General features: G+C 46.4%; 2 protein-coding genes across 4 annotated transcripts in view; both read right to left on the bottom strand.

Moving 5' to 3' along the window:
• Positions 1-1,846: 1,846 nt before the first annotated feature.
• On the bottom strand, positions 1,847-6,863 carry FBXL22 (F-box and leucine rich repeat protein 22). The gene is made up of 2 exons (XM_064668379.1): positions 4,685-6,863; positions 1,847-2,568 (listed from the first exon to the last, which is right to left on the bottom strand). The coding sequence occupies exons 1-2, from the start codon at positions 5,098-5,100 to the stop codon at positions 2,223-2,225; spliced, it is 762 nt and encodes a 253-aa protein (XP_064524449.1). The 5' UTR covers positions 5,101-6,863; the 3' UTR covers positions 1,847-2,222.
• Positions 6,864-7,004: 141 nt separating this feature from the next.
• Positions 7,005-16,268, bottom strand: part of USP3 (ubiquitin specific peptidase 3) — a 42,753-nt gene continuing 33,489 nt past the window's right edge. For 2 of the 3 annotated variants that reach the window (XM_064668377.1, XM_064668374.1), the window contains exons 10-15: positions 14,391-14,497; positions 14,142-14,222; positions 13,139-13,257; positions 12,876-12,989; positions 12,699-12,766; positions 10,223-10,464 (exon numbers count right to left, since the gene is read on the bottom strand). In XM_064668377.1, the coding sequence (XP_064524447.1) occupies positions 10,299-10,464; positions 12,699-12,766; positions 12,876-12,989; positions 13,139-13,257; positions 14,142-14,222; positions 14,391-14,497 (655 nt within the window). In that variant the 3' untranslated portion in view covers positions 10,223-10,298. Of the gene's footprint in view, positions 10,465-12,698; positions 12,767-12,875; positions 12,990-13,138; positions 13,258-14,141; positions 14,223-14,390; positions 14,498-16,268 lie in introns of all 3 variants that reach the window. The other variant, XM_064668376.1, reaches the window with a different exon arrangement.

Below are 16,268 nucleotides of genomic sequence, written 5' to 3'. Positions count from 1 at the left end.
AATGCAGACCAGTAGTAAGGCTGCAAAACTAAACCTGCAAATAACATAAAATGCAGCAGATTATTTTAAACCTCGATAGCCTTGAGATAGTTGAATTCTGGTGATGGCAATTCCAGTTCACATGTTTTTAACTCTGATTTCCTCAGTGTTCTGTTACCTGCAGTAGGATTAATTTTCAAGCATGTGAATGAGAGCCAGGCCTGCTGTGGTACAGGCACAGGAACTGCTGTGCTGCCCTAATACTGAATAATTGGTCTGTAATGGAACAGAGATGTTGAGACTCTTAGTGGGGCAGAACAGTATTTCTGGAAATTAGTATTTCTAAATTTGCTTTAAGGACACACACACACTCTCAGATGTTCCTACTCTGTGTAGGGTTTTAATTTAAACCAAAATCTTAACTGCTGTACAGCTTCACTGTGATCCAGGCTGGAACTGTTCAGGATCCAGGGTTTGTGGAGCTGGGCCATGTGCAGCCTGGGCCTGTTTGGTGTGGAAGCTGCACTGGCATTGGTTCCCCCCTAGTTCATGATCTGCCTTTCTTTGGAAGCAGAAGTTCTTCAGTGGGTTATACTGGATGGGACAGACATTTCAGGTAAACATAAGTTCAGCTGCAGAGGCAGCAGGAATGGGCAGGATTTTGTGGTGCTTTCCAGGAGTCAGAATTCTGAATTCACACTAGAACTGCTGAACAAAATGGGAAATAATGGAAAGCAGAATTTGGGGATGTGCTCACAGAGAGTGAGGCACAGGGCTTGAGAAATGCTGTGGTTCAGACAAACCCCTGCAGAACTCACACCTGATGACAAGGATTTTCCTGGATTGTTAGTCTGAGACAAGTCAAACCTGGGCTGGGTGACTGCAGGACACAGGAAGGGGGCACTCAGAAACGTTTAACTTTCCTCAGGAAAAGTCTGGAAGGGCAGAAAGAGTCTTGGAATGTGGTGTGACAGCCCTGAGTCCCAATACCACACCAAACCCAGGGTACCACAGCCAGTTTTCCACAGCAGAATAAAACTGTGCCAGCCCTTGGTGTCTGGCTCTGTAGATGATGGCACAGCATCACCTGCACAGTTGCAGTGAAGCTCCACTTCCATGAAGCAGAGCAGCAGGAAAGGGACAGCTTTGTGGTCTGTGATGAAAATAGCTCCTTGGTTTGTACTTTGCAGTGAGAAATGGGTGTTTGTACCCAGCTGGGCTGTAGTGAGTTCCTAATTTAGCATTAAAGCTGTAAGTCACTGTCCTTTCCTGTAGATTAGTTCTCTGAACCAGCGTTTGTTCATACTGTGTTTCCTTTAATGTCACCTTGGAAAGATTCCTTGGTGTGTCTTACATTGGGTAAGTACATCATGCAAAGGGTCAGCCTGTGTTCTGTGTGCACTGAGTCCATGCTTCCCTCATTTAATCAAAGAACCTGGTAAAGATCTCCCACTGTCAATCACTAAGGAAGTGCTGCTTGTCAGGTACTCTGCTTTTGCTGGGAAGACCTTACAGGGAGTGGTTATCCCCCCTGGCAGATGGAATGATTGTATGGATATACCCTTTAACAGAAATTTGGTAATCACTCTGCCCTGAAATTTGTGGAAATCACACAGTGACTCAGTGTCTGCTGTGCCTTTGTGCCCTTACCCATCATTGAGGAGTTTAGAGTGTGGGGTCCACTCTGAACCTTGTGATGGAACCTCAGTGGGAGGCTGTTCCTTCATCTCTGTGTTCTGGGGTCTCTGTGTGGATCACTCTACCTCAATTCCAACTCTTTGTATGTCCTTGTCTTTGTTTTTTCCATGCAGTAATTAGTCAGGTGACCTGTGCCATCAAACTCACTGCACCTTGTCAGACTCATGTGAAACTTTGTTAAATTCCATCAAATTTATTGAACCTCTGTGGAATTATAATTTGGCCTCAATCAAAGATCCTGCTGCTCCCTCCTGAGTGAGGTGCACTGCACTCACCCACAGCAGGAGGGACCCCAACTGCAGTTTGGGGCAGGTCTGGCACTGTGTGACAGCAGGGCAGGGGTTCCAGTTTCAAGGAACAACAGAGAGCAAACTGGTGGAAATTTCCTGGTGGAAATGCCTTTTCCCAGTGCACCCTTAACAAAACAAACCAGCCATTTGTTTGGACTTAACCAGAAGGCAGGGAAGTGCCACAGGTCATTGCTCCCGAGTTCAGGTGAGGTGAGATACCCACCCTGGTCATCCCCACCCCACAGTCTGCTGCACCTAAAGCTCAACCAGCTTTCTTGATGCTCTTTCAAGCCTCAGCTTTTTGTCTGGCTGGCTGTCTGGGATCATGTTGGCACTTCTCTCTGCTCTCAGCATCACTGAAGGACACTGTTCCCTGACCCTCTGCAGCCCAGCCTGGGTGATGTTCCTGCAGAAATCCACGTGCAGGGTGTGCAGGGCCCCCCCGTGCAGGGTCACGGCCTGCAGGCTCCGGTCCGTGATCCGCACACAGTTCTCCAGCTTGAGTGTCCTCAGCTTGGGGCAGCTCCTGAGGAGCAGCAGGATGGAGTCATCTGTGACATGGCCACATCCAGACAGGGTCAGGGACAGCAGGTTTGGACACCTGGAAACATGATGGCAACAGGTGAGATGATGGGAGAAATAAATCCTAGAGCTTGGATGAGCTGATACTGTCAGGAGTAAATATGAACTCTGGAAAACAGCTCTTCACAGGGAGGGGTAAAAAGGCACGAGTGGGGGGGACACATGTACATCTCAGTCTTTACAAAGCTTAACCATCTTTGCTTTTTGTGTTGGTAGCAACACCTCCAGCTCAGCTGGCACTGGAGAAGGGGCTGTGGAGGCCTCTCTGAGCTGCAGCTCCATTGGTTTTTCTTAGGGAGTTGCCAGGTGCAGTGAGGCACAGGAGTGAAGACCCAGGAGAGATAAGATTCATTTCAGGAGGAAGGTGAGGACACCTGAGGGAAGAGACTGCTGTATGTGGTCAAGTAGGACACTCTAACTCTGGATTTTCAGGAATTATGAGTCTGTTTGAGCTCCTTGGATTTACTGAATGGGTGCCAGCTGCTACCTAAGAGTGTTGATGTTTGCACCCCGTGCAGGCCTTAAATTCTCCTTTGAGTCACTGAAACTGGTAAGAACTCCACTCTCAAACAGGAATGCAGGAAATGAAAAAAGCTTAATTTTGTGCTGCTTGGGGAGCCCTGGGCAAGCACAGGAAAGGCTGTTGCTGCCTTCCACTGGCTGTCCTTGAGCCAGACCTGGAGCAGCTCTTTGTGCTGACCAGGCAGGGACCCCTGTGCCCACCCTGCAGTGCCTGGTTCCTGCTCACACCTCTCCAGGCAGCGGCAGCTCAGCAGCATCTATTTAGCTAAACACAGCCTCCATGAGCACAGTCATGGCCAGAACAGGAGCCCCTTCCATCCTGTCACAACTGTGGAGTGCCCAAGCACTTCCACGGACAGATCTGTGCTTACAGCACGTGCTTTTGGGGGTACAGCAGCAGTGGGGCAAACACGGGGTCCTGCCATCGCTGCACCCTGGTCATTTGTCCTTTAAAACTGGTGCTCAGCACGTTCCTCTGCCTCCACACCCCACCCCGCGTCCCTGCTGCTGCTTGACTTCACCTTTGGAGCTGAGGGAATGAGATCCTGTCAGCTGCATGGGCTTGTTTTGTTTCTCTGCCGTTAGGAACAGTTGAAGAAAAAAGCTGACAGGGTCAAGAAAGGCTCTGACTTTCCCATCCCTTGTGCCTTCAACAAAATAAAACGTACTTCACACTCAGGGAGAAAAGCTGGATGTTTAATTTGCATTTGAATGTTGGGTGTTTTTTGGAATGCTTCCAATGATTGCTTGTTTTATCCTTTGTAGGAGCAGGTGTGCTGATCCTCTGCTTTTTAATCCAGATCTTTATCAGTTCTAGAACAGTTACTTCTGAAATTTGGTACTTGGAACTTAACCCCCTGCTTTGAACCCCCCTTCCCATCCTTGTTTTGAGCTCTGGTGCTGCCTCTCCCCAGACACTGTGTCCTGTTGGTATCCTGGGATTTGTTGCCTTTTTTCAGCGTTGCTCCTGGAGCTGAGGGCTGTTTGTGGCACCCGGGTGCACCCTGACAGGGCAGGCACTGCCACCTCCTCATGGAATGATCTTTTATTAGAGCTGCTTTGTAACAACAAAGCTGTTGTAAGAAATGCTCTGCACCCAGGGCTGCTTTTCCTCTTTCTCTTCCCTTAGTGTAGTTGATAAAAAACCGAATTAAATTTCAGTAGGAAAGCAATACTTATTTCTTAGAATGGAATAAATCTGATGTTTAGTAACGTGATTAATGAACTTGGCTGTTATGATGTGTGTATTTGCTGTTTGAAATCATGACTTTCCCCTGGGCCCCCACCCCCAGACACTGCCAGAGTGGTGTGGGTCAGTTGAACAGCAATGTGGGAGGCAGTACTGCACCTTCCCATATTAATTATTCATTCTTCAGAAAAAAATAGAAGAAAAAAATAGACTTAAGGAAAGTCATTATGAAGTATTCATTATTGCCACCCTAACATGAACTTAACATTGTATTAAAATTGTAAAGTCAAAGCACTCACTGCATGCTCCACTTCAGGCAGGTTGGATGGAGTATTTTAAAAATAAGGTAATCAGCAGCTCTCACTTCTCTCATTTCACTCATTTCAAGGCAGGGAACCTGCACAGTCACACCCAAAGAACATACCTGTTGCAAACCTGTAGTAAAAAATCCCTGACAGTGTTCTCATGCCTGTTACAGAAGTCTCTCTGGAAACTGTTTTTCATCCAGTCCTCAATGTTACACACCTTGACTCTCTCTGAATACCAGCAGATGGACAAGTATTTTAAAGCAGGTCCCAGGAGAAAATTATCCTTCTTTAGTTCCACTGGAGAATGGAAGTTCAACAAAGGCCACAGGAAAGGATCCTCAAACACTTCTAGCAACTTGTGACATGTTTTTGCTAAATTTTTCCTACTGTTTTTGTCCAGAAAAGAGAAGAGGTGCAAGAGGCATTCCCGGTTCAGCTGGGTGATGTGCATGGCAGGGCTGGAACAGTCCCAGTCTCCTGGGCTGTGGAGATGGTGCTGCAGGGGCTCAACCTCCCCACGGCTGTTGCACATATATGGTTGTGGAATGGGGTTTATTTTTGGCCCACAAGTGGTGCAGCAGCTCAGAACAGGGGAAGGCAAAGAAATGTGCACACAGCTCGTGTTCCCTTCTAGAGGGGATGGAACTGGGATGTGGAACAGCAGGGCCTCATTGCCATGAGATGCTTCCTTAAAAGGGATTCTTTCCCCTTGACACTCCCGGAGTTTAGCAGTTCCTGGAGTGGGAATGGGGTGTAACTACAGCTGCAAGGAGTGTCTTTGCCAGCCTTTCCCACTCAGAGGACTTGACTTTCTGAGCAGCAGTTTGTGTTTACAGCAATTGTGGCCTTTATTTGTTCATTGATTTTTGTGAGGTTGCTTCACGTTCAAGGACTGTTACAGTGGATAATGAACTTTCAAAACATCATCTAAAAATTCCCTGGGTGCTCTGAAGCACATCCACACCCTCTGCAGCTTCAATTTGCAGCCTCAGAGCTGTGGGCAGTTTCCTGCACAGTTATTTGGGGCTGGGCTCTGATCCCATAAACAAAGCTGGCTGTGTCCCACCTCCTGCAGGAGGGAAGGAATGGCACAGACTCATGGGAACAGAGGGCTATGTTTAGCTCCTTGTGGGCTTGTGCTTTAAATAGATGTCTTCTGTTAGGCTTGAGGTTTACAAGTTGGGTTGGTTTGGTTTTGTAGGTGTAGTTCTGTTACCACAGATACCTTTTTTCCACCTTTTGGTGGAAAAAGGAGATATGGAAATGGTTTTACAAGTATTTGTTTTCCAGTAGTCAGAAAGTTGCTCCTGGAAGTGACAGCAAATGGGGGGTTGGAATTAAAAGCAATAATAGCCCTTGAACTTTAATGTTTGTGAAACAAAAATGCTTGAGATTAAGGTATTTTATATCAATCTTCTGCCTGGTAAATGCAAGAGAAAACATTTAACAAACAGGTTGACAGAAACAGCAGAACAGCACTGTGGGGGGTTACAAGTGGCCTGCACTTCTCTAACAGCTGGGAGGCTTGGTGTACCTGTGCACTTTAATTAGGAGTGTGTTCATATGTGACAGGGCTGAGTGGGACCCAGGTTCACTTCTTCCTTCTTACCCTGAGGCTGCAGTTTGGAATTCAACTCTGAGAAACAAGACCTGAAATGTGTTTGCAGCTGCAGCAGTTCCACCTCCCTGTCCTGAGGAGGTGCTGGAGCTCTGTGTGTCTGCACTTGGGTTTCATTCTTTAGCCATTTTCTGTGTACAGTAAGCTGGGCTTAACAACTGCCAATCTTCCTGGTTTCATATCCTCTGCCATTTAATCTCCTCCTTGAAATGAGAAGGACATTCCTGCTCAGAGCCAGGCTCTGGACAGTGCCAGGAGTACTTCAAGAAGCCAAGGAAGGGACAAGGTTTCACATACCAGGTAAGGCAGTCCCTGGAAAACAGCAGCTTAAATGGTGTCCCAGCAGGTAGTGTTCTTCATTCTCATATTTGCATTTTCAACTCTCACTTTTAAGAACTTACCTTCATTTGTGAGCAGGTTTGAACAGCTGAGACTGCTCAGAATTGTTACCCCTACAGGAATATTATTTTTAAAAATATTATTTTAAAAACCTCAACCAAACCCAAAAGACAACAACCCACCCAGCCAGCAGAGCTGGATGACAAGGGAAGCAGTGCTGGGGTGGATTCCTGCCAGAGGAGGTGCACCACGATCTGACATAAAAATTAACAGTGTTTGGGTGACAAGGTCCTTTAAATCTGAATGGCAGGTCCTCTCTGGGTTTGGATGCAAGTCTGGTAGAGGTGTTACATGGTCAGGAACACTTCAATAGCTTTATTTTGTTTCCCCCAGCACGAGGTGCAATAACCTGCCAGCTGTGTTCAAAGTGACACTGAAGTTGTTCTGCAAGCCTGGAGAAGGACAAGAGGAGCTTCATGTTCTAAGGAAAGGAGACACTTTAATGGCACATTTTCCATAAACACACTGTGTGATGAGATATAATTCACATTCATCCTGGAAACGCTCCAGAAACACACAAGATGAGCACAGTCAGTAAATCCTCACTGAAAATTACACACAAGAGTTTAATGGTAAACAATTACAACTATGGCACTACAGTACTTGAGGAGATCCTAAAGCACGTTGGAATCAGCTGTCAAGGTGCCAATGACCTCATCAGTAAGACACAGACACAGCAGTAATGAAACATTGTTGGGGAAACTTTGGAACACCACGTGTTACACTTTCCATTGCTGGACTAAAATCCTCACAAACGGCCTCCTGCTTTTGATCCAAGTCCACTGTCCCTGCCTGTCTCAGTTTTACTCTCTTGCTGACAGCTGAGAGCTGGACATTTTGCATTTTGTTTGACATAAACCTTGTCTCCAGTTGTAGACGTGGCTAAACAATAACTAACAAAAGGACAACCTTTCACGGGACAAATTTTGGTGAAAAATATGCAAGTCTCTGAACTGTAGAGAGCAGTTGCTGCTTGCAGAGCAGTCACAAGCAAGAAAAAAAATTCTTGCCAGCCTAGTGTGTATTATGATCAGCAGTAAGTAGAAAAGAAACATTTGGCTTAAATGAAAGAGATATCCCCCCCATGAGCTAGTAGATAAATATAGGATATACAAGTAAGGTTAAAAATGTAATACTAGGCCAGGTGCAATACATGTTACTGGTTCAGTGCTCAGTTACTTTTTTTTTTTTTGACACCACACTGAATAGAATACAGTGGATAAGCAAAGTTCTCCACCAGGAAGAGAAATACTTGTGTTGCCACAACAAACTGTTCATACTGTCCATCTGGGTTTGCAGTGGGAGAAAGTTAAATTAGGAAAGGATTTACACTGTCCTTGTTCCAGCAGAGCAGATGGCTGAGCCCTCAGCAGCTCCGAGCTGTGACTGCATCGAGTGCCAGCCCAGGAGAGCCCTGCCCAGGCTGGGGGCTGCACACACCAAGGGGCTGCGAGGAAATGCTCCAGTGAGAACGGTAACTCTGACCCAAAAAGAAGTAGAAGCTGATTAAAATAAGTGAATGTTGCTGAAGATTACAAATTTAAATTTCTAAGAATACAGAAAGGCACATTTACATCACTGTTCTGCAAGAACACTGCACACACCTGACTACTGCAAGGTATAGTGCTGCTGGCTCATAGCTCCTGCACTTTAAGCTTGGCATTGTCAAAGGAAGGTAAAATGCTAAAGGACTCCAGTCCAAGCAGCTTGCAGACAAAATGCAGCTATGGATGGGATCTACACACCTTCCCAACTATTGGGAGCAGGGAGGGTGAAAACGTGCTGGGATGCTGCTTTACCTGCCCCACACCCTGCCTGCAGGAAAGGGAGAAATGGAAGGTGACAAACTATCTACAATTTAAAGCAATGAATAGTTCTGTGTATTGTTCAGCCTCATTAAAAGCCAACATCCTTACATATGTGACTGTGTATGAAATAATAACTCCCCAGATTTAACCTGCGTGCAGTTCCATGTCCATACACCACCAGCTATGCTGAATGCTTTCTGCAGGTTGGGATGAAGAAAATTTCTCCCTTTCCTGGTGTAAGATGCTGTGAAAAAGCTCTCCAGAATGCCACTGTCCCAAATGTCTGGCTGTGATTTGTCTTTTCCCTGGCCCTGGCAAGGCAAGGGCTGGGGCACAACCCCTCCACCCTGCCAGGGCTTTCAGAAGCAGTTGCTAAAATGGGGAATCCCATTTTGAGTTCTTGTGTGTTTTCAGACTACTGTATTTTATTGCTTAACAAACAAACACTGCTAAGAGGGGCTGTTTGATGGTGTGACTACATTAAGTATATTCCACTCTCACTCCCAGCCCTGTGAGATTTCAGGAGTGCCCAGCTCCTTGCTTGGCACAAGGGTCCAGCTAGAAAGGGTGGGCTGGGGGAAGAGACCTGAAATGCAGCATTTGGCAAATGTCAGATTTGGTGTCAGACTCCTGGCTTGTGCAGGAGTGGTTCTGCTCTCCACCTTTTTTTCCATCTTGCTGACTTTCACTGTTCAGAACAGCAGGACAGCTAAAATTCAGGTTGCTTTTTTAGCACAAGTCTTTCTCCATTACATGGCCAAGTTTTAGAAACTGCATCACATCACATTCACCCAGAGCCTAAGCCAAGGTGCCACTGCTACAGCTCCCTGAGTGCTCTCCAGGCCACTGCAGGCTTGGCTCACCCCCTCCCTCACACGGGCTCTGCTGGCAGGAGCAGCACCTTCCCTGAGTTTGCACTGGAACTGATGAAACAATTCCATGCAAACACTTGGAACACCACCTGCCTCCTTCAGGGGGAACTGCAGGCTCTACTCAGCCCCCAGATTCCCAATTCCCACCAGGAAAGAAGGCTGGGGGTCCCACTGCCAGGAAGTTTCCCAAGTTTTCAAGCAAATCAGTGTTCAAGGTCAAATTTCAGGATGACAGCCTAAAACGAGGGATGTCTAATGAAAATCAGGTTCAGCTCAAAAACCATGAATCTCAACACAATTTGGACAGGTAATTTTAAGATAGTTTTTTTAAATTTGAAGTGGGTGGGGGGTAGAGCATATGTGAGGAATACTTGAATTAAATTGCAGTATTAATACAATTGAACCAACTGTTTATTTACAATGATTCCTGAAAGTCAGCAGCCTGAATACACACCAGTATAGCAGCAATTACCCGGTCTACTTAATGATGCCACATCTCCTCTCTTCTGCAGACAAAGAAAGATTGGTCAGAGGTCACTGTTTAAGTTTCCTGCACGAGGGAAAACAGGACGTGCAAACAATCCTTTGATTGAAAGAGATTAAATCATATCTACGTGACAGCACTGAGAACAGCATGAAGTTGTATTGCTCTTCAGAAGCACATTTATCTTGCTTGTAAGGAGGACAGAAAGCTTCTTGGATGTAAATGTGCCTTTAGAAAGTGAGAACTGAAAACATTAATATAAAAAAGTCAAATAACTATTTCATGAAACTATATATATAAAAATTGAGTTATCACAACTAAAGCAGCAAATCAAAATCTGCTGAGGTTTTCTGGTATAACTAAAAAAAAAAAGTTAGTTTGTGTCCAAGTTCAGTAAGTCAAATGCTACCATTGACACAACAAAACTAAAACCCACAAGAGGAAATTGCAAAGTGCACAATGAAATCAATAAGTCTTGGATCAAGTATTTATGGAGAAATGGAAATGTTTTGTCCGGTGGACTTGATAAGTGAGACTGAGAAGGAGGTATCAGAGTTTGTCGGCGCCGGGCCGGGCCTGGCGCTCCACGTAGAACAGGATGTAGGCCTTGGCCTTGCCCACGGTCTCCTCGTCCGTCAGGGTCACAGTGCTGTCGTTGAAGTGGAACCAGCGGCCCTCGTGCGCCGCGTACGCCGTGTAATGGCCAGAGCCCACCCTGCCAGAGAGACACGGTCACACAGAGCCCACCCTGCCAGAGAGACACGGTCACACAGAGCCCACCCTGCCAGAGAGACACGGTCACACAGAGCCCACCCTGCCAGAGAGACACGGTCACACAGAGCCCACCCTGCCAGAGAGACACGGTCACACAGAGCCCACCCTGCCAGAGAGACACGGTCACACAGAGCAACTCACCCTGCCAGAGAGACACGGTCACACAGAGCCCACCCTGCCAGAGACACAGTCACACAGAGCCCACCCTGCCAGAGACACAGTCACACAGAGCCCACCCTGCCAGAGAGACACGGTCACACAGAGCCCACCCTGCCAGAGAGACACGGTCACACACAGCTCCTTACCCTGCCAGAGACACAGTCACACAGAGCCCACCCTGCCAGAGACACAGTCACACAGAGCCCACCCTGCCAGAGAGACACGGTCACACAGAGCCCACCCTGCCAGAGAGACACGGTCACACAGCCCCTCACCCTGCCAGAGAGATACGGTCACACAGAGCCCACCCTGCCAGAGAGACACAGTCACACACTGCACCTCACCCTGCCAGAGAGACACAGTCACACACTGCACCTCACCCTGCCAGAGAGATATGGTCACACAGAGCCCCTCACCCTGCCAGAGAGACACGGTCACACACTGCACCTCACCCTGCCAGAGAGACATGGTCACACAGAGCCCACCCTGCCAGAGAGACATGGTCACACACAGCACCTCACCCTGCCAGAGAGACAGGCACACACTGCAACTCACCCTGCCAGAGACACAGTCACACACTGCACCTCACCCTGCCAGAGAGACACGGTCACACAGAGCCCCTCACCCTGCCAGAGAGACATGGTCACACACTGCACCTCACCCTGCCAGAGAGACAGGCACACACTGCACCTCACCCTGCCAGAGACACAGTCACACAGAGCCCCTCACCCTGCCACAGACACAGTCACACAGAGCAACTCACCCTGCCAGAGACACAGTCACACACAGCTCCTCACCCTGATCCTGGCTGCCAGGGCTGAGACAGTGCCAGGAACCAGGCATTGACAGCCCCCACAGCAGTTGGGAAGGTGCTTCCCTGCTTGAGCTGTGCAGCTCCAAGTTCTCCAAGTTAAAGTTTTATATTAAGTAAAATAATCACTTACTGGGGGGAGTTTAAAGGGGTTTTTATATAAAAATCCATAACTTTTGTGCAAGGCTTCCTGCAACACTGAACTTCCATATTTGCTTAGGTACAAATCAAGTCCATTATCTGTTATTCAAGCATTAGCTATAAAATTATCACTGTACTCTATTTTCAGAGATCTTCCCCATTTCAGACTAGAGACACTCATATTGCCTAAATATAATCAAAAGCAGTCACAGCAAAACTATTCCTGGAATATCAGGAAGAAAACTTTTCAGGTTCCCTTTGCTGTCCATATAGTTTTCCTACGAGTCTGAAGCACCAGGCAGATGCTCTGTGTCACTACATGGGCTGCCCTTAGTAGTCAAATCCAAGAGTTCGGACCCTTCCTCTACAGAAAGTAAAGGGAGGGGCTTTCTGGACAGAACTGAGACTTCAATTTGGGTATCAGCAAGGTTTTGAGAGAGTTTAATTTCTTTAAGGAAACTCCTTTCACAGGTCACCCCCAGAGACTGACTGCCTAAACAAGGACACGTTTCTCTCAGGATAAACAGTTGTCTTGTCCCTACTACTCTTACTCTCAACAGAGCTGTCAGGGCTGGGAAAAGTTAAAAAACACCCACCAATTTAACTTTGAAATATGACCACTAGCCAGCCCTGGGGCAGGACTGTGGGGAGGACAGGTAATAGTGGGTAACTGCTTTCACAGTGCCCATCTCAACACACACCCCCTTCTTTAGCCCAAGTGCACATGCACTTTCTGGTTGTACTAAGAATTTCAACATGAGGGTTCTGAAAGGCCCCCTGATTCATTCTCTTGGTTCAGGGCTTTCCATTCCTAGAGGAACTAGGCTGTTTTCATTCCATCTCACACTTCTAGTCCTTAACCCCAAGAACTGCCCGTGGGCATTCACAGGAGCAGCTGTACAGATCTATCTGAAGGTAATCTAAATTTAGTTCCATGCCAGTTCATAAATTACTGCTTATTTCCAGCAGTTAAAATACATTCTCTAGGGACAGAACACCCTTCATTAACTCTGCAGGTACTCAAGTGGGAGAAGGTCTGTGCCAGCACAGCTCCATGTACTCACCCTGAGCCATGATGCACAACCACAGCCACGAGATCATACAGGCAACTTTCTGGGCCACTGTTTTCAGGCTGTGGTTGGAAAAACAGAAAACTCTTCAAATCTCAAGAGCACCTACTGCAATTTGTAATAAACGTCAGGGAACAAAACTCTGCAGGGAGTGCTGGTGAGCCTTCTTACCTCTAACAAGTAGCATTTCATGTCTAGGCCTCGTAAGGGAAACTCAACATATGTATCGACCTTGTTTCTCAGATATGCTGTCCAGTGAAAGCGTTTCAAGTGTAAGCATAGCACCTGCAGGCACAGGGGAGGGAGGGCTGGGTCAGAGGAAGGGATGAGCTCAGTGCCAGGCACTGCAGCAGCCTGGGCAGGGTCAGGTGCTGGCTGAGCCGTGATTCTCTCGGCATTATCGTCACAGCGTTACTTGTCGTGCTCATACAAACCTTTGGTAGTTTCTGAATCCAGAATTTTTTGGTGGACTTCTGTTTCTTTTTGCACTTGTGACACATATACAGCTCTGTCTCATCAAGTTCTTCCAGGTCTGTAAAACTGCGAAGACAGTCTGAAAAAGAGCAAGGTACAAGAAAACTGAACACAACCACACGAAGAAACCTGATTCAAGATGACATCGTGCCATTTTTGTAACATGAATTACAACAAATACAGCAGTACAGGTGAGCATGTGCTGCAGTCACTCTAGTTATATCCACTTGTGCAGCAAACAACCTGTGTACTGAAGTGTTTTAATACAGTGCCACATTGTAACATGTTCCTGAAAACAGCTCTAAGTAGTTTAAGAGGAAAAAAAAAAAAAGGCATTCACAAAAATCTCGATTTTTCAAACAAACTTCTGCCCAACATTAAGCACAGCTGGTTTCAAAGAAAGCTAACTGACTTCCTAAAGAAGCATGTTCAGCTTTTAAAGGTGGTTTGGCTTTAGACACTAAGTGAACAGAGGCAATATTAGTATTTCACAATCTGCAGCAAGTATATTGACAGATCTGTAAAAACTACCATGCTGTAAAATGGCAGTAAGAGCACTGCTGCCCAAGCTGCTGGACTGCTTTTGTTGTTTAACAAGCAGAACCCCCAAGAGCCACCCCTCCTGTGGGCAAGGGCTCATGCTGCTGAGCCTTGGTAATGCCCATGGGCAACAAAGCAGGTGAGTTGGTTGGAAAGACATTAGAAAGTACATTAGAAATACTCTGACTAGAGAGAAAAACCTCTGCTGGAATCCTCCCTGAAGCACTTCTGGGCCCCAGTTCATTAGAGCACTATGTCAGGACAAGGTGACTGGGGGTAAGGCCTTCATGGAAAATTATTTTGGCACCTCCTACCACAGAATCTTGGAAAATGAGAGGGCACCAAGTGCCAGACAGATGACAGCCTGCTCCTCTGAGGACACTCCTAGCCCTGGGGATGCCTCCCCTGCCCAGGCTCCCTTACCTCGTAGTGTGCACATTGGTCCACTTTCTTGGTTTTTAGAACGTTTGTTTCTGAACTGACTTGGAATATCTAGTGAAAGGTCTAGAAAAGCAAAGATTAAAACAGGAATGAATAAAATGTGAATAAAACAATGCCTGGTCTTTCCAGGCTGAAACTCCAGTTCACTCACGTGACATTTAAATATATCAGGCCCCAGATTAATTTCCTGCCCTCGGTCACGTGGTATTTTGAAAGCAAGAGGCACCTTACCTAGGAATGGGTCAAACTTTCTAGATTCAGTCCCACATATTAGGCAGTTGACTTCATTTTGAAGAATGCCTCCAAAAATGGCTGTGACAACAGTAGATGCTCCATTTCTAGACAAACCACATCAGAGAGGTACAGTCAGTCACAGTGTTTGAGCTCAGTCTCCAGTGCCTGGTACATGTTTACACCTCCCACTGCTGGGCTGGGCTGGTAGCAGGGACTGGGGGCACCCACCCAGCAGGTCACCCACCCAGAACTGCTCACTGCAGCCATTCAGTGGCTACACAACAGGTATTTAGTGGCTACACTACTCTTGCTTCATCTTGTACCTAAAGAAAGGGTGAACTGTGTGTGCTCTAAGCAGATGCTCAGACTTTCAGGGGTGCAATATTCCAGCTGGTTGCATTTCTCTAGTGGAGCTGTACCTGACTGGTACAGTATTTTAACACTGTAATTAAAGCTGTATCTGAAACAAAATTTCTTCCCTCCTAGATAGGTCAAGCATATTTTTGGTTTAATGTGACACTCTTTGTTACAAGCACTTCTGAATTCTTAGAGCACATTTCTGCACTTCACTGCCAGAGACAGCTCAAGTTGCATTAAGACATGATAAACAATCACTGTTCTCCAAGCTTTCACTATCTCCCACTTCATTTTTTTAGCAGGTTATGTAATGGGCCTGCTTCTCATAATCCAATTTAAAAAAACCCAAACAAAATTTAAGTTACATTATTATACAACTCCTGAACTTGCTGGTTTGTGCTGGTAGATCTGACACTACAGGCCTGCAGAAACCTGTGTTCCTGACCTGCACCCCACCTACACCTTTACAGTTCATTTGAAAGCTGCCTGAGCAGGAGCAAAAGGCTCCTCAAACACACTGGTGCACAAGGAGAGAGCGTCTGCAGCACATTTATTACTATACTGTAGGTGTTCAAGTGGATGTGACCTTACTTTGCCCTCAACAGAACACAGCTGACTCCACCTCACCCTCCATCTCCACAGCCACTCTTCTCAAGGCAAATTTAGAGTAAACAGGTGAAACAAAGTTTAAATGCTCCCTGGATTTGGACATCCAAAATGCTTTCAATGTTTTCAAACACGTGTCAATTCTACAGACATTTTAAGATTCTTTTGTGGGGTTTTTAAGCATCAGTAACACAACATAAATGCAGTGAAGAGCACAGTCTGAACTCCAGGCTTTGCCTAATGAAGCACCTATAAAATCCTGCCTCTCTCAGGCCTCCTCACTGTGTCCCAATCACTACAGGAAGGGAAAACTCACTCAAGTTTTATGCAGAGGATCAAGGACCAAATGTTCAGGCTGAACTGACTTAAGGTTCCTTCCTGAAGCAAATGAAAAGATTTTCTCTCTGTGACAGTTTGAATCTGAGAGAAAACACAGCTGGGACAGAATTCAGAGACAACAGTATTTTGAGGAGTGAAACACAAAAATGACCCCTCTGTTTCCAGGTACACGGTAACATGAAAATCAAAATTACCCAGAAAAAACCCAGCAGCTGTCAAGTGATATGCAAATACAGCAAGATCATGTGCAGGAAAACTGACTTCAAACTGTGACTGCATTGCTCAGTCCTTAATCCAGGAGGTTTGCTGACAAGTCAAATATCCAAACACTTGGCCATCTTTTTTTGCTCCTGTAACATGCAGGGCATCCATCACCCTTATTATTAAAATGTCTTAACAACTCAGCCTGTGTGCTCACTCACACCTCTGAAAGCTGCTGATTGAGGACACTCCCTTTTGAAGGGACACAGATCCTACAGATGCTCACCCTTCATAACCTGCAGCTTTGCAGCTCAACATTACAGAGGCACCGAAGAAAACTCAAAACGAGGAACCCTGATTTGAAATTTCAGG

This window comes from Pseudopipra pipra, chromosome 12 (assembly GCF_036250125.1).
Source record: "Pseudopipra pipra isolate bDixPip1 chromosome 12, bDixPip1.hap1, whole genome shotgun sequence".
Taxonomy (NCBI): domain Eukaryota; kingdom Metazoa; phylum Chordata; class Aves; order Passeriformes; family Pipridae; genus Pseudopipra; species Pseudopipra pipra.
This window is presented reverse-complemented; position numbering and strand designations above follow the sequence as displayed.